Below are 21,291 nucleotides of genomic sequence, written 5' to 3' on the forward strand. Positions count from 1 at the left end.
CCTCTACTAGAGGAAGGGCCGAGTTCGCCGACACAGAAACGCCGAACATTGGTAACGCTTATTGTAACGCTTATTTCTTTCCTTCCTTCCATATCCTTTCGGCCATACATATATGTCCTGCCCCCTGGCTCCTCTGTCTATGTTCCATGCAGCTTCTGGTTGAGGCCCAGCAGGAGCTGCTTCACCGAGTTCATCAAGTGCGACTCGATCCCGTCAAAGCCCGCTGCGGGGGACCCTGAGGCGCTGGCTTCCGCAGGCGGCGGTACTATGCTCGCGTCTGCGAGGCCCAGCACTCGATCAATAGCGGATAGGGTGACTGCCTCGGCCTTGGCCTCGCCAATCCTGCTCTTGAGGGCATTCGACGAAACGTTCTTGAATCCAAGGAGAGAGTTGAAGACCTTGGAATCAAAGACGTTTGTCGGCCCAGTGGGAGTGGGTGTGCCCCCTGATCCGGGAGTGTTGCTTCGGGTCGAGAAACCGTCGAGGAGCTTCTGTATTCCCTTCATACAGATATCTTCCATGGTCTGATTCTCTGTAGCGGCACTCTTGAGTCCCAGGCAGCGGTTGAGGGCAGACATGACGATGGCCTCTGCTTTTGGATTCTTGGCTTTCTTCAGGTTCTCAATAAGACCGTTCTTGAGGCCATTAACAGCTGAGAGTAACCTGGGCTGAATGACGGGACGTGGTTCGGCTTGCGCTGGTGGTGTAGGCGTAGGTCGAGCTTGCTGCGGCGGGGCAGCAGCGGGTATCTGTGGTGGGGGTGGTTGCGCTCCAGGGATGGCGGCTGGAGCAGGTTGTGTGATGGGCGGTGCCGAAGTTGCGGCGGCGCCTTCTTCGGTCTTGACTGCGGGATGAGCTGGAGGTGGTCTTGAAGCATACGGTGAACTGTATGTAGAAGGCTGCCCTGCGACACCTTGAGGTCGTGCAATCGCAGCAGCGGCCCCGTATCCAGGGAGCGTCACTGGCGCCACTGGTTGAGACGTCACTGGCGGTGCGGGCTGACCAGGGTTCGGTGCCACGCCGGGGGGAGAGTATTGTGGCGTTCTGGCTGCTGTCTGCGCTTGCTGCCCTGCATAGGCTTGCGCGTGGTAGTTATGAGGAAGATGCTGGTAGCCAGGAGGCATGTGGCTCTGCTGCTGTTGGGCGTACTGAGTGTACATTGGGTGGTTGTAGTGACCATAGCCCGCACTCATAGAACGGTCCGGTGACGTCGCCTTGCGCTTCTTGCCGGCATCGAGTTCGACACCGGGCACCCTGGACCACAAGCCTGTGGTATCGTCCTTCTTGAAAGCTTCGTTCCCGATAAGGTTATGCCGTACACTTGACTCCCAGCCCTTTGTCTCCGTGTGGAAGTAGAACCACGGGTATCTCTGGGTAATTCGCTTATAAATCTGTTTGAGGGTGAGACCGTCAGGCCCTGCCGCAGTGAGGGTCTCGTCGATAAGCACTCCGTAGTTCTTGTTCGGCTTCTGCAGCTGCTCCTCCGTGTAGTCCTCGATCTTGAGTTCGAGCGGGGGCGACTTGGGACGAGCCTTCTTTTCCTTCTTCTCTCTGGCACGTCTTTCGGCATCTGATCCTTCAAGACCGTCTTCGCCCTTCGGTTTCCGGGGCTTGTACTTGCGCTTCTCCGGTCGATCTCCTCCTTCGTCTGGTAGTGGGTGTTTCCTAGGACGGCCGACCTTCCGCTTGATGGGAGGCTCTCCAGGAGGAGGCTGTGGTATCGTCTTCTTGGCCATCTCCTGCTGAGCCTTCTTGAGAAGACGCTGCTCTCGTTTGGACATGATTCCGTTCTTTGGTGGCCGGCCAGGTCCTCTCTTCTTGTTTAGATAGCCTAATGGAGCACCTCCCATTAGAAGATGCACCATTTCTTGGTCCTCTGGCTTGACCTCTGTGGTAGGTTGGATATCGTCTGCTTCCTCTCCATAATCCAGTGACATCTCTCCTTCAGCATCAGCGTCGGCATCGGCATCAGCGTCAACATCGGCTTCAGCATCGGCTTCAACATCGGCCTCATCGTCTGCCTCTGTTTGTGTTTGCGCGGCTTCTGCAACGTCGGCTGCTGCCTCTGCTGTCGCCTTTTCTGCGGCGGCGGCGGCTTCTGCCTTCGCTTCCGCTTCCGCCTCTGCCTTGGAGCTACTTTCTGCCTCAACTTCTTCCTCCTCTTCAGCTTCGACATCGGACATTTCTACGTCTGATGGCGCTGGTGAGCTAAGTGAAGAATCGCTTGTGTCGTCAAGACCGTTGCCATGTGAGGCTTCAAACTCGAAACTCATCTCCTTTCCACCCGTCGCCTTCTTCTTGAGTTTCTCTTCCTCTTCTGCATACTCTTCGGCACCTGTCCGGCCTTCTGGAACACCGTTGATGACGAAGCGAAAATCAACGTCCTTGATTTGCAGGTGATCACCACTCCGGAGCACGGCGACACCTTCCTTGTGGTGCACTTCATCGATGAAGAAACCATTCTTGTGCAGTGGAATAGCCTCAAAGACCCCTTCTCTCTTATTGAACTGGATCTTGAGATGTTCTCTTGAAATTGCCTTGGTCTTGCTGGCGATATCAGGTCCGGGGGAGTGGATGCCGACAAAAGGGACGTGGTGAGGAGAGGGCCGTAATGAAGCCAGATCCACGGCTGCAGCACCCGGTGTATGTGAGACATACTGCCGATTTGAGATGAGCTTCTCCTGTGACTCGTCCTCTTCCTGCTTCTGTGATGATCCGGTGCTGGTCGTCTTGCGGCGCTTGGCTGGCCGCCCCTCCCCTTCACTGTCGGACTCGGGTCCCAGCATGCCTCCCTCTTCACTGACGTATGACTTGCTGAACTTCCCCGGCCCATGTCTGACAGGGGAAGGAGGCGGAAGGCCCTCACGTTCATACTCTTCCGCCTTCTTGCGATAGGCATCATCGCGCTTCTGGTCTCTCCGCGCCTGATTTAGAGCCTTCTGATCGCGACCGATAATGACGGCGTACGTGGTCATCTGAAAGACACTGTCGGCGAATTCTATACGCGCAAAGGATTCGAGACCCTGTGTCGCCGCGGCGAGGTTATGTGTGCTAGCGACGAGCGGATCGTTGCCGTTGCCCATGGTGCTCGGGAGGGTGACCTGCGCTGGCGTGACGGTCGGCGGCGGTGATATTTGATTGGACATTTGGTTGCCAGCCATATGCGCCAGAGCCATCATCATGTAGGCGTGGTCCATGTTCGGCATCGGGGTGTGTGGGAAGGACGAGGCGAAAGGGTCGGCGTCAACCTGCACGGCTGAAGCCGGCTGCGACATTGTCGCGGGTGGAGCGCTGCCGGCGTCGGCATCGGCCATGAATGTGTCGACGGCTAATGAGGTGGTTTGCTGTTGGGTGGACGCGTCTTCGATAGATGGGTGTACGATTGTAGATGCGTCGGTGCGCGATGGTTGCTGCTGGTCAGCAGTGTTCGTGGCGATGTGATTGTTATTGTCGTTGTCGTCGGGGTGGTCAGTTCGGCCTGGTGTCGTCGACTTGTGCTTGGGCGGCGGCGTGGTCGGAAGGGGCGCCAGGCCATTTTGGCCGGCGTTGGACGAAGTCATCGCTGCTCTGTAGTCGGACAGATCAGCTCCTTCGCCGTCGGCAAGCCAAGAGAGGCGATTTGGTCAGGCGCGACGAGGTATGGACCTGAGAAAGGCTGCGATCGAGACGGGCGAATGCCAAAAAAATCGGCGTTGAACAATTCAGTCCTGGCTGCGATTGACAGGGTCGACGGAAGCGTCTCTGATTGGCTGTCGGTGAGATTCACCGTGGACACTGAACACACCAGCCTTCTTCCCCGCGCTGTACAAGTACCCAAGTACCTTTTTTTTCTTCCAATGGGAGGAAAGAGCCTCCAGTTCAGCCCGTCCCTGCCCAGCCAGGTCCTTTCCTTTTCAGCGTCTCTGTCGCTGCCTTCCTTTCCGTCGCACGCTCCTTCCATCTCTGTCACATTCGTAACTGCAGCTTCCCACCATAATTCAATGGAAGGAACAACTGCACCCCAATCCCATTGAAGGCCCGAGTGACGATGACTCATCCTGCTACTTCACCATGAATCTTTGATGCGGCCAATTGCATTCATGTACGTCCTTCAATGCCTCAGCCTTCCGTCGGACTCAGCGCTTTGGTTCGGCCTAGATCTTGCGGTGAGCAGCAAGGCTGTTCACGATGCATCTCTTCGGTCAGGGTCCGAGAAAAAGCCTCATCCGATTCCTTGCAGACTTGCAGAGGCAAAGGCAGCATCACCCTGCGTAGATCGCCCACTTCTTCCGACCTCGGTGCCCACTTGTCTCGGTCAAGCCCCAATAGCAGATCGTCTCGGTGAAGGAGACTGGACTCTTCCTGATATTCGTGATCCTTGGAGGCATTCTGCGAATATCAAGTCTGAGATGTGAAATACAGACCAAATATCGCATATGCTAGTATATAATACTGAATGGTAATCATGTACAGATATATTCACAAAGGGCGAGCTTTTCAGAGTACCTACGTGCCTGATGTAATAAGAACAAGAAAACAGGCCGTATGTCAAGCCAGTATGGCTTGGAAGCATGTCTGTTTCGGCTTGCGGATCTTATTCCTTCTTGCTCATTCAGAGACCTTCTATCACTCACCAGGCGTCTGCCAAAGTAAGATCGATGAACTGTCGATACCCATGATTAATTACATGCAGAACTTGACCAAGGTAAGCAGCATCACTCCTGAAAATGACATTGCAGTATATGGAGAGCCGTCGTTGGGTGGACAAAGCGGACAAAATGCACCTATATTGTATTCGCCATTTATATATGCTGGCAGACTTCAAAGTCACGCCGATGTTGCAGTTATACAAGTAGCATATCGCGCCTCAAACAACTAATTCAGAAGCGGCGCTCGCTCGCCAAACAGAGACCGGCCTCGTCTGGATTCCCACCACTTCTGCGTCCTCTCCGAAACCCGATACGCCCAGAAGCACAACATCCCCGCAATGAAGCCAATAGCATCATTCCTAAACGCAAGGAGCCCAGCCGTGGTCATGAGCATAACAGTCCACCTCTCCGCCCTCTCCTCTTCAGAAAGCGAGCGATGCTGCCTAACGAGCCCCCCAACGCCGCCGCCCTCGTTGCCGGCAGAGCTCTCCCACAGATCAGAAGCCCCGTGATTCAAGCTGTGCCCGACCTTGGCGAGCTCGAGACCGGCAGCGATGACCATGACGCCCAGCAGGCTCTTGGGGTAGTGCGTGAGCAGGCCGATGAGGGAGTTGCCAAACACGAGGCCCAGCACGATCTTGAAGAGGCCGAGGATCACGACGCTCGCGCCGCTGCGTGCTCCAAAACGGTATTGCGCCGCGAGCCCGCCCGCGCCGTGGCACACCGGCATGGCACCCCACCAGGTGCCGACGAGGTTCATCACGCCGACGCTGATGCCCATGGCGGTCACGGACGGCGTGGGCATGTCCGGCAGCAGGTCCGCCGCGAGGGCGCTCACCGCGATGACCGAGTTCAGGGTGGTGAGCGGGAGCTGGCCGATGGCCATCGACAGCGGCTTGTACTTGAACCAGTTGAACTCCCAGTGCACGAAGTGCGGGGTCCAGAGGCTGGGCTCCGGCAGGTAGGTGTACGGGTGGTCGTGCGAGGTCATGATGGAGATGAAGGCGAAGACGAGCGACAGAATGAAAATGTGCAGCGCGTAGGGGAAACGCGGCAGGCCCTGGGTGAAGATGAGCACGAGAAAGGCGGCCAGGGCCCACAGCCTGTTGTCGAGGACGGGATGGGTCCAGTGAAGGTCCCGGAGGAGGCCGGAGCCGGCGGCCATGACGAGGGAGAGACCGGCACCGAGCTGGATGCCTTTGACGACGGGGACGGGCACGTTTCGCGTGACCCAGCGTAGTAGGCCGGTGAGGCTCATGACTAGGACGGCCAGACTGACCCACTGGCCCGCGGCCATGACGGTTTTGATGCCGTCATATTCGGACCGGGAGATGGCTGCCGCGGCGATGGCCTAGACGTAGTTGTCAGTAATGAACGCACAATTACAATCTCTTGTTTAGATCTAAGCACTCACCTTCATCGGCTGGACTGGAAGTGGGATGCCAAAGACGGCGCCGGTAACAACATTGAAGATGCCTGAAAACACCAAGGTGCTATCGAGATAAATGGAGTGCTGGACCGCAAGGGCAATCATCAGAGGAAGAAGAGTCCCCAAGTCACCGAGGGCGCCAGACACCTCTGCGGCGGGGGAGCCACGCAGAGTTGCGACATTGTGTCGATGGACTCGTTTTAGATGACTGAGAACCGTCATGATGCGGGGAACTAAACGGATTTCCCGCTTGAGAAATAAATTGGGGGCGTAAAGATGTAATTTGAAGAGATGCTGGCGAAATACAGCACCAGCGTGTCAAAGACCTTGACTCTGGGTTTTGAAAGGATGGCCAAAATGCAAATGATTCACCGTTCTGCTGGCCTCGTTGGTGGCTGACGACGCCTTCAACTCTCAGGATGATTGATATTGGACGCAATTCATGTCAGCGTATGTACTCGCACCCCGGCTGCGACGCGGCAGCTTCCGACTGTGCTATTCGGAGCAAGCAACTCCTCGGCCGGACGTCGAAGTTGGCGGTGATTGGTTGCTTGACCACCGATGCTAGGCGTCTCCGCCCGCGGCCCGTCATAATCTGCAGCGCATGACCTCCTCAGTTCCTCGCTACCTTACAGTTCTCCATTACCTTACCTAAGACAAGATAGCACGATAGATACCTCCAGTCTTCAAATGCTGATGAGCCGGCTTGCTTGGATAAACATTTCGTCATGTGCCGAATGAGCGGGTCAGCGGGTCAGCATATGATCTGACCCATCGTCGACAGACTGAAGAGATTACATAAGGCAACCCAGGCCAGCCCAACAGCGGGAGTGACGGGCAGTGGAGAGAAATGTAAACGGGATGACTGAGCTGGCTGGCGACCGAGCAAGGAGCCGACGGGAGTTACCATCTAGCGGCCAGGGATGGGCGAACGCCGGACATAAATGCTAGTCACCGAACAAGAGGCCGCTCTTTCGATGATAAGCAGCAAGCGCCAGATTGGATCCATCCACTGAAAATAAGATAAAAGAAAGAGTGAGGAAAGAAACTGGCGCTGGGGCAGCGGAAGGGGTGGTGGGTGGGATTCGGGCTGGACGGATGCTTAGGTTACCCATGTGTCTCATTGAGTGCAGAGGCCCGGCCGGTGTGAATAAATGGGGCCTTGTCACCTTGGAGCTCCGTGGCAACAGATTGTTGACCTGCCGGAGCTTCGCTTTGATTATCTTACGATGGAGATGCAGTCTGGCTGCTCTGGCAGTACGTTGCGGGCTTGCTATGAGGTTTTTGTCATCAAATCAGGATGTTCACAGTGGGCTCGCTGTGACGCTGCAAGGAAACGGTCGCTTCTCTTTCGAACGGGATCAAAGGGATTGAGAAGGTCCCAAGACGGGAAAGATGGGTGTTGGATGACTGATCAGGTGAGTGGTTTTCGACGGGACGATGCAGCAGCGGATCGAGGCGTGGCTGGGCCGCGGAACGAGCAGTCATCGGCCCTGACTAGGCGCGACGCCCGATCCGATGGTGATGGGTTGGTGCTTTGCCTGCCGTGCAAGGACTGAGACGTGATGTTGCGGACAAAGGAACATTGGGGGTCCATCATCTGCAAACCTCTACTTGCCTCCTGCTGATGAGTGATGGGTCATGTTTGTTCATGTTTCTCAGTGCTGGATTGAACCAGCCCCGCGTAGGTGCTCAGTGCTGCGATGATCGTCTTTGCTTGGCCGGGGCTCAGTCAAATGACCGATTCGGGCAATCTCTTGGCCCAACTCAAAAAGTGTCATGGACTTCCATTGGACCAAGTCGCCAACCCTTTGCTAACTTGTCCGCAGCAGCTTGGCCGGGCGCAGTCTTACAAGCCTGAGAAAGGGAGCTCCGTCTAGCAAATATGCCTCACCCATCCAAGAGTCTTGGTGTTGAAGCCATTCTCAGGTACCGATACTGCCAAGGCTTGTCATTGTCAAGGCGAGGTGATTTGCCAAGGTGTGCGCAAATTTCGAGCATTTAGTAGTGCTGTCAACACTGCTCAGTGCTCAGTGCTCCGTACCCGTAGTGCCGTACTCCCTACCCGTAGGGTACCAAGAGTCAAGGCAATAACAGGAAAGAAAAATGGGACGTGACGGCGGTTACTAAGTGCATAAGCGGTCGACAGAAGCGACCATGGCTGGGGATTCCTTTGGTTGGTCAGGTACGGCGGTTCGTCTGCTGTGGCATTCCCGAGAAATCTCCCAGTTGCCCCCATGGAACCTGGAAACATCGGTGAGGGCGGAAGACAAGTGCCAGACTAATACTATGGATGGAATTAACTTAGTACGCAACTGCCATGATCGTCATAAAGGGACGGCGGCGGCAGCGACTAACCTAAGCAGCAGAGCCAGATGGGTCCAAGTGATGAAGACAGAGAGCCATGAGCTTGAAGGAGTCAAGAGTCTGTCTGCCTGCCTGGTATTGCTGCCACAAGGTATGCCAATATCGTAAGGGCGCGGAATCAGTAGGAAAGCAGATGCAGCCAATAACCCGGCGGAGGTCGGCGAACCGGTGGCCCTGCGAACCCACCGGAACTTGAAGGGTGTGCTAGGGCCTCATCCCGGCTCCGGCCCCATGAGATGATCCATGTCATCCAATTGTCCGCCCAGCCTGGCAGACTCTGTGCGCAGCAGCACTACCTTAGGCTCAGGACTATTGTTTAGTCGTGAATCTGGGATAGCGTTGTGACTTGCGAATGCCTTACCTTACCCTACGTCAGAGATGAGCGGGAAAGCAGCCAGATAGCTTGATGCTAGCGAGAAATGGAGAAATTCCCGCAGCAGTAGAGACAGACGTACAGCAGAAAAGCACCAACAGATGAACAGATGGGCTGCAACTGTTGCGCTACAGACACACACACACAACACACTCACTCCCCTGTATCGGGCAAGTAGTGTAAGTGGTGATGACAGGGGGCCACGAGCGATCAGGCGTGGATTCCCCACACCGGGATGCCTGTGATGACCCTGCCGTGTTCCCGGCATCCATGGAGACAAGCTTTTTCTGTTGCTCGCTTGGCGCCGTTCTCTCTGCCACTAGCAGAGCAACCGCGACCGCCAATGCCACCTCACGAGTACTCCTTACACACTAAGGCACTACACAGCAATCAATGTACGGATCGCGACATGCCAATGGTGGCAGTTCACCACCAAAGAGTGCCCAGACCTGATGACACCGCCAAGTACCGCGACCTGAGAAGATACTTTCTTGTCGCCTTTCATCGTCAAGCTGCTACCTACAGATACCTCAAGTGCCTGCCTTACCTTGCGGTGATAATGAGGTACATACCTGGCTAAGATCCAATGGGAAATACCTTCCCATCACCATTGGGTCTTCCTTCTTATTGATTGCTCGCCTTGCCAATCAGCCGACTATTTGAGCAGCTATTCCCTTCCTCGCCCGCCCTCCTCATTAACCCCTCCCTTCCCGACTTACCTTACCTCACCTTCCTCTTCGCCGTCCTGCTTCTCTCATCCTTCCTCCAGCTCAATCACTCGACAATCCCATAATCAGTCAATTCCTTCCCCAATTGATTCCCGCTTCTTCTCACAAAGGTATTTCCTCTCGCGCTGCTTGGCCTCTCTATGAGCTCCAGCTTTACAAGCCAAGCTTCGTACAGTCGACGCTGACAAACTGCGCTTCTAGCCGGCCTCCCCTAGTCGCTGCGATCGAGCCATCAGGTCTTTTTCCCCACCTCACTCTCATCGTCCGACGTTGAGCTCTCTCTCTCATCTTCACCAAAGGTAAAGTAACTTTCTCTCAATGCGCATTCTTTCCAAGTCTCAATTCTGCTGCAAAAAATTGTTCTGGAATGTCAATTGGTCTTTGCGACAATCTCTACGAGCTTCGCCCAACACCCGACAACCACATCATGAAGAAAAACAACATGTGGATATCATCTCTAGACGCCAACGCCGGATACCCCGGGAATGACGATGGGCGCATCCAAGTTCACAGGGCTCTAAAAAACAAAAACAGACTGTGGTCTCCATAAAATGCCTCGATTGGACAAGCTCCCTCACCTCTAGCTCTGATGTTTTTCTACGGATCCTGACCGCATTGGGAAAGCATCACTCATCGCAAACAGTCGCCACGAGCTTTCCTCTCTCATATTTATTAACTCACTCGCCCGTCATCATTATTCACTATTTGGCTTTTCGATTTTTGCTACTATTCTTTGCCTTATCAATCCTCTTACTCCAATTTGCTGACCAGTCTCTTCTTCCTCGTACAGCCGACTCTTCACTCAACTCACCTTCCGTCAAAATGCCTGCCGTCAACACCCTCGTCGCTCGCGACGCCGTTCACCAGCTCGCCAAGCGCCAGAACTGGGCCCAACAGGAGGCCGGTGTTGTTGTCGTCTTCTGCATCATCTTCATTGTCGCCCTTGGTGTCTCTGGTCTCATGATCTCCAAGTGCCTCGCGAGGCGCAAGGCAGAGAGACAAGCCAAGGAGTCCCAGGCAGCATAAGAAAGACCTCATCACCTCTTATAGGGGTCGAAAAGAGGGGAGCGGAGCTGGGAAAGTAATGAATCAAGCTCCAAGCTGAACGCACTTTGAAGCCAGTAACAAGTCGACTCTCATGTCACTGATCCGCCTACGATACGGTGAAGTTCGACGAGAGAGTCGCGACTGGCTACATGCGAAGGAGCCAATACCATCTGTCGACAGCAATCATGTTTACACCACACCCACACCACACGGATCACTCACTACCTACCGATCGCCGGTTTCGATTCTCGACACTTCGTCATAGTCTGCAGTACTGGGGTCTCACGAAAGGCGTGTACTGAAGAAAAGACATCCGGGCTGTACATGGCAGTATCACGACTACACGGGGGTTAATGCGCCAGGAGGCGGCTGTATGTCAATCGCGACGCCACAGATACCTATTTCACACCAATTTTAATGATACCTATTTCATGTTGCGCAAAGCAATTCAATCGTCTCCCGGCCATTGTTGACATCTCGTGTATTTGCCGGATTGTTTGTTCAAGGTCTTACTTTGACTAACACGGGCCTTCCTTGCCTTCTGTTAGTAAGTGCCCCAGAAAATTGGGTCTGGTTATACTTGTAATCCGCCCTTCTCTTCATCTCCATTTTTCGTTTGGGAGAAACGGACCCAATTCCGTTTATTTCATCTTTACCAGCGCAAGGAAGCGATAAAACTCGGACATCAGATGGCATGATATCAGCATGCGACTGACTAACCTTTTTCTCAATTCGGTGAGCAGACACCCCCGTCGCAAGAAATCAGACCGAAAAAAGGACTTGGCACCGATCGCGCCGTGTCCCTGATGCATGCAGCCACACGTGGGACTTTTGAGACAAGACGCCTCTTTTGTGTCTTGGTGCTCATTGCTTACCTACTAGTACGGAGACATTCCAGAGGCACATTCGTAGGTGGTGAGGCAGGTTAGTTAGGTATTAGGTGCTATATCTTTGGGACTTGCGTCGCGCTTACACGCTCTCCCAGCCGAAACTATCGCTTACCTGGGCCAGGTCGCCGGGTTTTGATCTGCTAGTGCTGACGCGTGAAGGCCCACCACTTTACTAGCAACCACAAACCCGAGATACTAAATTCTTATCCCGGACCGGGTTAACGAGCCTGGAGTTCATCCGTGATGACGACCTCACTCTGTAGTCGAAGCCTCAGCACTGTTTTGTCAGTGGTATGTCTGCGTCGTATATAGGGTCATGCGCTTCGCTCTAATAGTCCCCGAGTCGCCTACCGCTGAATGGATTCACATGTTCCTATTGCGCGGTTTCGAGCAGAGAGTGCTCCAGTCTCCAAACGTATTCATCCGCCACAAGTCTCCATCATTCAATACGAGCCAAGCAAGGCATATCAGACCACAACCTCCAACTATATCCAGAAGTGGTAGTTGAAATCCACGATACCCTCGCAATGGACCCACAACCACCGCCTCCGAGGCCGGGCAGCCCCCCGCGCCGGCTCCGCGCATGCGCGCCGTGCACCCGGGCCAAAGCCCGCTGTAACTTCCGCGAGGAGAACGCCCGTCGGCACCTCTGCGACCGGTACGTGCTCCCACTGGCTCGAGAGGGCGAAGAAGAGTCATGGCATAGTATCTGTGGGAATTGAATTTGCCGTTCATAAACCCTGTGCACTGGGACTGACACGAAGTGGCGGGGTTTTAGATGTGAGCGGCTCAAGATTGACTGCTCAGCCAAGACGAGGGGTATCAGGAGGACGCGTCAGATCAAACCTCTGGTCAAGTAAGTATCATTCTTCGTGGGCATCAAATTTTGTTTGCCAAACTATTCATGTGTTATGTGCGGATGCGCCCATGGGAATAGTGGCATCTCGAGACAACAACGGCCCTGGCTTCAGAACTCAACTAACATGAACAACCACAGCCGCGTCGCAACACTAGAACAACAAATAGCCCATCTCGTAACACCAGAAAAGTCCCCAGCAGCCTCGACACCCTCAGCAGAGACCTCAGGCTCAACCCCCTCAACCTCCTCGCCTCCCTCTCACCCAGACTCACACTCACACTCCCACCCAGCACCCCTAATCCAAAGACACCTACCAGGCCCCGTATCCCAAAACCTCCCCCCCTACTCCCACTCCTCTTCTTCCTCCCCTTCCTCCTCATCCTTGATCGTAACGACATCGACGACGACAAAACCGCCCCTGGGCCTAACCTGGTCCCAAGCAGCCAACGTCCTCGCCGACTTCCGCGCAAACTTTGTGCCCAACTTTCCCTTCATCCAGGTCGACGGGCCCTCGGTCGACCCGGGCTCGGGGTCCCCGCAGCGGCTCGCGCGCGAGAAACCGTTCCTCTTCCGCGCCGTCATGCTCGCCGCCGCGCCGGCGGGGAAGACGAGGGCCGAGGCGATGCACCGCGAGCTGTTGGCCGAGATGGGGGCGCGGATGATGCTCGAGGAGGAAGGCGGGTTGGATTTGTTGCAGGGGATGTTGGTCATTATCTTGTGGTGAGTATGTCCCTTACCTTCCCCGACTTACATATGATGTTCCCCACTGGCATCTTGTTGTATGAGGAGAGCCTCGAAAGGAGCATCCCGCTGATATTGTACGTCATGAAACAGGGCAGAATGCAGATACTGGTTCGACAAACAAATCACCCGCCTCGTCTACACGGCCCTAGGCTACGCCCACAGCCTAGGCATCACCAAACCCCCGCGCTCCCTCCTCCAACCTTCGCCCTGCCGCCCCGGAGGTCCTCACCAACAACAACACCCGTACCAGCACCCCTACCGACAACAGTGGCAGCAGCAGCACCAACAACAACAAGAACCAGAAGACTGCTTCACCAACAAGGCGGCCCTCAGCGCGACGGAGCACCACACCCTCGAGGAGCAGCGCACCTTTCTCGGCCTCTTTTGCGTCGTCTCGTCCAACTGCGCGCAGTTCGCCCGCAAGCAGAATCCCCTCCTGCACTGTCTCAGCTCGCATGGCGGCGGACGTGCACCTTTTTCAGATTCTTCGTCTTCTCAGGGCCAGAGCCTCGGGTATCTAGACATCTGCTACGAGAACCTGGCGGCGTCAGGGAGCCTGGAGGACCGGATGGCGGCGAGGATGTTCAAGATGGCCGCCGTCTCTGCGCGCCTCACTGACGGGTTCGGTCCCGTGATGAATCGTCAACGCGGAATGGGGAGGGGAATGGGTGACGGGTTCGAGGAGGAGGTGGGGAGGATCCGGGCGCAAGTGGATGACGTCTTGGAGGGTCTTGATCCGCGGGATCCTTACTATGGTAAGCCATTCCCTTCTCTTACTCTTCTTTCAAAGTCCATGATGATGTCTTTGAAGCCCCTCTCCCAAATTGGAAGGAACCAGAGCTGACATTCAATCTCAGCATACCTCAACCTCCAACACAAAGCCCTCCTAGTCCAACTCTACGAACCAGCAACAAAACACCCCTTCCCCTCCTCATCATCATCTCCATACCCCGCAGCTTTCCAAAATACCACCGCCGCCGCCACCCTCAACCGTACAACCTACTTCCAAGCAGCCCTCTCCGAAGCAAAAGCCTACTTCGCCGCAACCCTCGCCCTACCCCCAGAAGCCTACGTCTACCGCACCTCAGTCGGCATGGGCCTAGCCCAAGGCGTCCTCGCCGTCACCACGCGCCTGCTGATCCTCCACGGCGTTCCGGGGTGGGACCTCCCCCGCGCCCGTGCGGACGTCAAATTTGCAGAAATCTGCGAGAATTTAGTTGCGTTTCTGGGACGGGTGCTGCAGGTGGGCAGGGAGAGGATGGGCCGGCTAAAGGAGGAGACGTGGGTTCGGGGAGTCGGTGGTGGGGGTAGTAGTTGTGGAAGGGCATACAATACCTTCGAATTCGACTGGGATGATATCAACGGAGGGAGTGAGATCGATGCGAGGGGCTCCATGTGCGAGGACTTGATTGGCAAGATGAGCTGGATCAAGGACTGGTATGAGAGTCGTGTTCGAGCGGAGGACGGCGGCGTGACTACAACTAATACTACTTCTCCTGCTGCTGCTGGCGGTGGCGTTGGGAGTGCAGAAGCGGCAAATAAGGAGTTGATGGAGGAGATTGCGAGGATCTGGCACTGGCCTGCGGACGCGGCAAGTATGCCCATGTTTGGGGGTTTGATTAACCCCTTTGACATCTGTTACGATAGTATTTGACGAGACACGATATTCTTTCACACAATTCCCAGCTCAGAGAATAATGATTTTCGAGCACAGAGGTGTATTCACTGTGCTATATCTATGTAGAGAAATGTAGAAATACAAAGTTTGGGTATGTCCTGGGTTTCATCCGTTCGCTTGTCGTTGCGCCATGGTGATGAGCAAAGTCAGTCAGTACAGTCTATCGTTACATACGGTCTACCACCTCCACCCCTCGAATCCAGGCAATATTTGAAAGCCCTCTTGGAATCTTCTGTCGCAGACGCACACACAACCAAGTGTGCATCGATGATTGCCTCACTTGAAAACACGACCGCTCGCTCAGAGGAAATCCCACGCAATCAGCATCGGCAGTGCCACCAACAGAAATATGCAAGCGATGAGCGCTGGGATGACGGGCGGCACAGACTCAGCTGCTTCCTCGAGGAACCAGAACAAGTCGGCTAGCGGTACGAGAACAACTCTACGGAGCAGGTCAATGGCGCTCCGTGAACGACGGCAGCAGCGGCAGCGGGTCCAGAAGCTGTGGCGGTAGTTGACATCGTCGTGCTTCGGTGCTGAGAGAGCATTCCGCACATCGGCACTCAGGTCTGGTAATGACCGGGAAGGAGGCCGGCCTATTGTCTGTTGTCAGCATGGGATTTCATGATAGTCCTCGAGAGATAGAAGAGATGAATGCTGAAGCATGCAAGAATGGTTGTATGACGGACTGATTCAGTGGGTGAGATGGTGGGGACATCAACGGGAGTGGGTGGGTGCAGATGGACAAAATAAGTGGAGGACCGGGAAGAAGAGAAGATGCCAAAAAGTAGGATTAGGCAAGTGGGTAAGGTTGAACGCCGGAGACTCACCGAGAGGTGTCCGGGGCGGCAGCGGCGACCGGGCGCCGGAGGCCGGAAGGGGAGACCGGCTGCCGTCGGGCGGGATTTCCTGGGTCCGGCCCTTGGTTCTGGCGTAGTAAGCTGGCTAGCTGTTAGAATAGGTACCGAGAGAAGCGCATGATCGAGAAGCCCAGGAAGAGATTGCGGTGAAGATACGTACGCATTTTTCGCTTACTCAAGCTTTATTGCCGGCGGAGTTTGTCCTCTTTCTCGGGCTCGGGAATACCAGGCGAGGAGCGAGGCTTCTCGTGTCGATGTTGGACGCTCCTGTTGGCCCCGGTCGGCTGGACTTCAATCGCAAGAGCCGGGACGCAGATGTTGATGATGCCAAAGTTGAAGGGCTGGCATTCCTCGATGAAGGGAGAGAGATTGGGCGGGGAAAGGAATGTTGCAAGCGGAATTGCTCTGGTGGCGGTCCGTTTTAGCTTGGCCCCCCTTTGATCCCCTTCGTTTTTCTGTTCCCTGGAGGTACCTATCCGTACAAGATTGGGGCAAGCAATCGTGTGGTATGGATGATTCAATTGAACAAGGCTCTTGGACCTCCTTTGTTGTTTGGGTGCGGGCGAGATGCCGAGCCGAGTGGTATAAATCTGGAATGGTAGACTGCCTCGCAACGTCGGGCTGATTGAGTGTGATGGGATGCCAATGTCGCTATGTGGATGCCAAGACCAAGGGCCGACCGATGGGAAGAGTGGACAGTTGATGCGGTGGGCGGTGCACGAGATGCAACCAAGTCTCCTCTGCGCGTGTGAAGTAAGGACGAATATTCGCAGATAGCAGAAAGAACGGATGAGGTAGGTGATGCAGCTGTTGCAGGAGGGATCTACAGCCAGCTGCAGGGTGAGATATCCGTACTTGGCAGCGACGAAATAATTGTGGATAGGAAAGGGAAGCGAGGCGAGAGGCAAATTGGTGGATAACCTCAGATGCCTTTAGTATCCGTACATGTATCCGTACCTTACTTGCTGACCGAGTAGTAAGTACTAAGGTAGGTGTCAAGGTGATGATTGTAAAGAGAGAAGCCACGGGCGATGCTTGATGCCAAGAAATCAAAACAGAAGGCAACTCAACCCAACGTGGTGACCGCTGTTGCTCGATTCGCACAGATGCCGCTGCAAGCGTCGAAGGATTATTTGTTCGATATGTTCCTTCTTCGTTGCCCTGTGGTTTCTCTGTACGAAGTACCGTGCCCTGCTCTGCGCGCTCAGTGCTGTGCTTGCTGTAGGTAAGGTAGTGTGCAATCTTTTTTAGAGTTTGGCGCCTACCCCAAGCATTGCTGTGTGATTTCGTTAGCTTCTTCCTTCCCCGTTGATGTCCGTGGTTTTGATTGATCGAGAATGCTTGGCGTGGAGATGAAAAGGCGAGGCACTGAGGATAAGCCACAATCACCAGTCCCGCGTGAGGAACAGGATGGGCGGCGAGGCTGCTAGTGATCATCACAGAACCAAGGAATCTCTGAGAGTTCTCTGCACTAACTATCGCATAGACTCTACATAAGGTAGCAAATGAAAGGGGGGACGGACGGGTGGTAAGGCATTTCTTCGCCGAGACATGCCAGTTGGCCAACTCATGACTGGTGGAGGAAAACCTTCACTTCAAGTTTGGGAGGACGTTTTGCACAGCCTCCTTTTCTCGAACGCCGTCGATTGCCGGGAACCACCTTGTCGGCCCCGGTGGGCGCGTGCGATTAATGCCCCCCAAATTTGCGCTTCATGCCGGGAGGTGACAGCTCCAGTCTACCAAGTACGCAAATCTCCAACGACTGAGACTCTAAAACTCCAAGTTGAGTACTACGGAGTTGTGTGGAGGGGCGATGAGCACAGGCTCTGAAGGTAATTACCAAACCGCCAAGACTCACTGGAAATAATAAGTTGTGACGACCGAGTTGCAGAGTCCTATTTCGGTACGGTGTACAATATCCCTCAATGAACGAGAGACGATATTGCCATACGGATGCTCAGGTGGCGATTATCTGCTCCTCTCAATCATTTGAAACTCCCACAAGGTAGCAAAGAACAATTGCCCGTCTACCTAGGCTGCCACTCTCTAACTCAAGGTATCCTACATGAAAACACATTACCTCCAGCCTCTTTACTTTACTCGTATTCAAAAGACCATATGCCAAGACACATCATTAGAGCCAGCACAGCCAGCAAACCTCCGCTCAGAACCATGTATTCCTCGTGCTCAGCCTCTTATAACTGCTCCGCTCCTGTCCGTTGTACCCCGTGTCAGCAGACAAGTCCTGCTTGGAATACTTGCCACGCCACGGCCTGTCGTTAGCCTCTTCGAAAAAGTAGTGATTCGCACCGCTCGTGTACCCAACCCGCCACGGCACAACCAGATCCCTCTTCACCGGCCCGCCACCGCAGCTGCCCTTGAGCTGCTCGCTCGGCGGCGAGTTGACAGCCAGCGCAAACAGATTCTGCGGCTCAGTAAAGTCCGTCACCAGGCCGGACCGGGAGAGGAGGTAGGCGAGGCAGATGACGTTGATGACGAAGACGAGAGCGAGGACGAGGTAGAAGCACTTTTGCCACTCGGCGCTGTGGCCCGACGTGTACTCCTGCGTGCGGATCGAGGCGTTGAAGGGGTCTAGGCTGCCCGGCGCGCCGAGCTGCATCTTTTCGTGGCGCCAGTAGTGTTCAAAGGGGGTGTTGAGACCGCCGATGATGAGGGTTGACGAGGCGTAGACGGCGAGGGCTTCGGCTATAGAGGGGAGGAGGGGGTTGAGCTGCGGCTCTTGGAGGACGAATTGGGTGAGGATGCGGGCGTTGGAGGCGTTGTTGTTTTGGGCACCGCCGTTGATGTCCATTGACAGACGCCATTGATCCGCAATGTTCTACACAGAAACAAACGTAAGTAAGTAACAATGAAAAGGGGGTGTTGGGGATTCCTTGCCCTCCAGTCTGTCACGGGGGTAGATTCCGTGACTTCGGTATGGACGTTGGTGTAGCTGTCTGTATCATCGGGGTCATCGCAGTGTGCTTGCATGTGCGCTCCTGCTGTGCCCGAGATGTTGAAGTGGGTTGAGCAGTTGGGTGACACCCATGATCTCATCTCACAAAGGGTATAATCTGTGACGGACGCCGACTTTGTGAGGATGTAAATGGCGTCGCTCTCCACCGACGTGTTGGTTATCATGTTGTAGTCCGCAGGGTACTGTCGGTTGCTGGTCAGCCTTTTCTTCTTTCCATTTGCTCATCAATATCACTTACAAGCGGGAACACCGGCGGCCGTCGCTCATAGTCTTGGCCCCAGCGAAAGAGCTCATCCACCGACGTTCGGTTTAGCCACTCCGTTTCCGAAGCGCCGGGAACATATTTCTCCCAATCCAATTTCCCGGTTCTCTGTCCTGGAACTGTCGTGTTGTCGTACAAAACCTTCCCTATTGGCCACTCTGTGTAGACCAGTGGCTCCAGGTCCTCTGGAGACATGTTGACACACATGACGTTCAGTGCGGGCGAGACCACACTCGCTCTGATGCCGTACTCTCCTACACCCGACAAGTCATTTGGCTGGAGAATCTTGTTGACTGGATTTGTTGCTGCATCGTAGACACTCGGATGGGGAATGGCGAGCGTCACATTGTTGATTATCCTATTGAAGCGCTCGTATTGCTCAGTCGTGTTGCTATAGGTCGTCTCAATCCAAGCAGAGGTGAGCGTTGTGTTGTCGTACAACAAAGCCGTTCCTACAGGGCGGTGTTGAACATCAACGGCATCGCTTGTTCCGTTGCGATTAATGGACTCCCAATCACCTAAGAACGAGACCAAATTGCGATATGCTTCACACAAATTGTCAGCATCACTCAAACTGGAAGCCTTCATTTGAAGGACCTTTACGTACATTGACCGGCGTATTGCACTTCTAGGCACGCATTTCCAGCAACATCAACACCCAATGGGTCACTATCTCGTAATGGTGTCGGGCAGGTTTCACGCGCAAAAGGCGGATTCATGTAGGATGCCAAAACATAGCCGCTCAATGTCTTAGTCTCCCAGTCGCCAAATTTAAGCTTCGGTGTGATCATGGCGTCTGACGCAGTCGTGTAAAACGTTGAAGCAATGGTGGCAACAAGTGACACCACTCCGAGAATGGTCATGCCAGCGTACGGTAACGTCTCCCAGTGCGTGATAAGAAACCCAGGTTGCTACCAAGTGTTAGACCTATTACAACAATACCATTCAACCTTGACTCACAATAACCCAATTCCTCATGGTCATCTCAGCCAAGGTCATGCCCTCTGACCTCCTCACAAATGCGCGACGTGTCAATACCTGGCCGATAAAGGTGACAAACACAGTCACGAACGATATTTCAATCGTCTTGGCAAACATTGCGCATACCAAAGACGCTGTCGACGGGAGGATGCCACCGCTTGATGAGATTTGAGGACCCCAGCGTGGCTGTACAATAGCCACAACGAGCCAGAGGCAGCTCAGTCCTGTGGAGTAGAACGACAGGATCAAGATGGATATCGATAGCCAGTTGTGCTGCTTCCTGTGCACATCGTTCCGCGAGTCACAGTAAGTCGGAGGACGGCCTCGAGTGCGTATTAGTAGTCACTCATCATAGGCCAGATATACGGGGCACGGCTTACTGAATCTCTTATACAAGGCCTCCTCGTCGTCCATTGGATCAGGCTCTTCAAGAGAATTCTCATCCCGTCTCGTCGAACTTTGACCAGACGTCGACTGCAGCGGTCTGACCTGCTGCTGACTCTCATCTTTGCCTGGGGTTGCTTGACCTAGGTCCCCCATCTCCTCCGCCTCTATGAGAGGCCATGGCTTTGAGGACTTTGGCGGATCGTCCCACGCCATTGAGATTTTGCCCTTTGAAGTTGCTCTACGTTTCCCGTCTGGTGACGACCAAGGTGACTGCAGCGGCGAGATGGTGTCCTGTTCTGATTCGGGTGATAAAGGTGCGGCGCGGCGTTCTGTTGTTCGTGGTGAAGCAGGTCCAGGCTTTGGTGTGCCCAGAAGGCCTTTATTGGAACGAGGTGTGGCGGGCGAGCTACTTTTCGAACCGACGGGGACACGTACGAAGGAGACTTGGTTAATAGATCCCTCCACTGAGATGCCAAAGGGGTCTCTCCCGGAGAAGCTTGACTTGTCAGGTTGAGATGGGGCGGTGCTCTGGTTATGTGCGGCGCCGTTGAGGGTCGAAAGGTCCATGTCGACACTAGGTGTCATTGGTTCATAGCCATTCTTTCGGGGAGTTGAGGATGAAAGAAAGTTGTCTGGAGATGAAGACGAAGACTTGCCATCCTGTCTTTCCGAGCCGAGCAGGTGAGTCTCCTCCGCCTCAGTGATGGGGTCTATGGAGAGAGGGGCGTGACTACGATCGGCCTCTCCCATGATGAGTGGGTATCAAGGAATATCAAGGGCTTGGTGTCACTACAGTAGTACAGGGCAAACATTAAAGACTGATGATGATCCAATGAGACATGAGAAAGGGCGGTGGTTCCGTCTCTCAAAAGATCGGCGGAGCAGTCTGATTTCGGATGACGAAATCTTTGGATAATGGATCCTTGGCCCGTGTGGTAAAGGGCCGGTTCCAATCGAGGGTACTTGGTCTTTGCCGATAATGAGTCGAGCAATGCTTCTCGAGATACAAGTGGTGAAGGTGATCGATGGGACGTCTAGAGGCGTGATGGACGCTGCCTTCCGTCGAAGCCGTGATTGCGTC

General features: G+C 54.5%; 5 protein-coding genes and 1 further gene across 5 annotated transcripts; 2 read left to right on the forward strand and 4 right to left on the reverse strand.

Moving 5' to 3' along the window:
• Nucleotides 1-39: 39 nt before the first annotated feature.
• Nucleotides 40-3,682, reverse strand: HER10_EVM0008592 (forkhead domain-containing protein). Its single transcript, XM_035478108.1, has one exon. It carries the CDS (start codon nucleotides 3,558-3,560, stop codon nucleotides 138-140), a length of 3,423 nt encoding a protein of 1,140 aa, XP_035338667.1. The 5' UTR covers nucleotides 3,561-3,682; the 3' UTR covers nucleotides 40-137.
• Nucleotides 3,683-4,739: 1,057 nt separating this feature from the next.
• HER10_EVM0010138 (sulfate transporter) lies at nucleotides 4,740-7,067 on the reverse strand. The gene is made up of 2 exons (XM_035479607.1): nucleotides 6,043-7,067; nucleotides 4,740-5,979 (listed from the first exon to the last, which is right to left on the reverse strand). Exons 1-2 carry the CDS (start codon nucleotides 6,277-6,279, stop codon nucleotides 4,855-4,857), a joined length of 1,362 nt encoding a protein of 453 aa, XP_035338808.1. The 5' UTR covers nucleotides 6,280-7,067; the 3' UTR covers nucleotides 4,740-4,854.
• A 3,280-nt stretch (nucleotides 7,068-10,347) lies between these two features.
• HER10_EVM0003750 (uncharacterized protein) lies at nucleotides 10,348-10,551 on the forward strand (the record flags this gene model as incomplete). Its single annotated transcript, XM_035473414.1, has 1 exon — nucleotides 10,348-10,551. One exon carries the CDS (start codon nucleotides 10,348-10,350, stop codon nucleotides 10,549-10,551), a length of 204 nt encoding a protein of 67 aa, XP_035338212.1.
• Nucleotides 10,552-11,277: 726 nt separating this feature from the next.
• Nucleotides 11,278-14,719, forward strand: HER10_EVM0007590.
• Nucleotides 14,720-14,833: 114 nt separating this feature from the next.
• On the reverse strand, nucleotides 14,834-16,696 carry HER10_EVM0011577 (uncharacterized protein). Its single transcript, XM_035481005.1, has 3 exons — nucleotides 15,764-16,696; nucleotides 15,574-15,684; nucleotides 14,834-15,339 (listed from the first exon to the last, which is right to left on the reverse strand). Exons 1-3 carry the CDS (start codon nucleotides 15,765-15,767, stop codon nucleotides 15,044-15,046), a joined length of 411 nt encoding a protein of 136 aa, XP_035338935.1. The 5' UTR covers nucleotides 15,768-16,696; the 3' UTR covers nucleotides 14,834-15,043.
• Nucleotides 16,697-17,767: 1,071 nt separating this feature from the next.
• HER10_EVM0007416 (uncharacterized protein) lies at nucleotides 17,768-20,423 on the reverse strand (the record flags this gene model as incomplete). The annotated part of the gene is made up of 6 exons (XM_035476973.1): nucleotides 17,768-18,442; nucleotides 18,502-18,762; nucleotides 18,819-19,387; nucleotides 19,450-19,753; nucleotides 19,803-20,146; nucleotides 20,204-20,423. 6 exons carry the CDS (start codon nucleotides 20,421-20,423, stop codon nucleotides 17,768-17,770), a joined length of 2,373 nt encoding a protein of 790 aa, XP_035338556.1.
• Nucleotides 20,424-21,291: the final 868 nt, after the last annotated feature.

Source organism: Colletotrichum scovillei (assembly GCF_011075155.1).
Source record: "Colletotrichum scovillei strain TJNH1 chromosome Unknown Contig00001, whole genome shotgun sequence".
Classification (NCBI taxonomy): domain Eukaryota; kingdom Fungi; phylum Ascomycota; class Sordariomycetes; order Glomerellales; family Glomerellaceae; genus Colletotrichum; species Colletotrichum scovillei.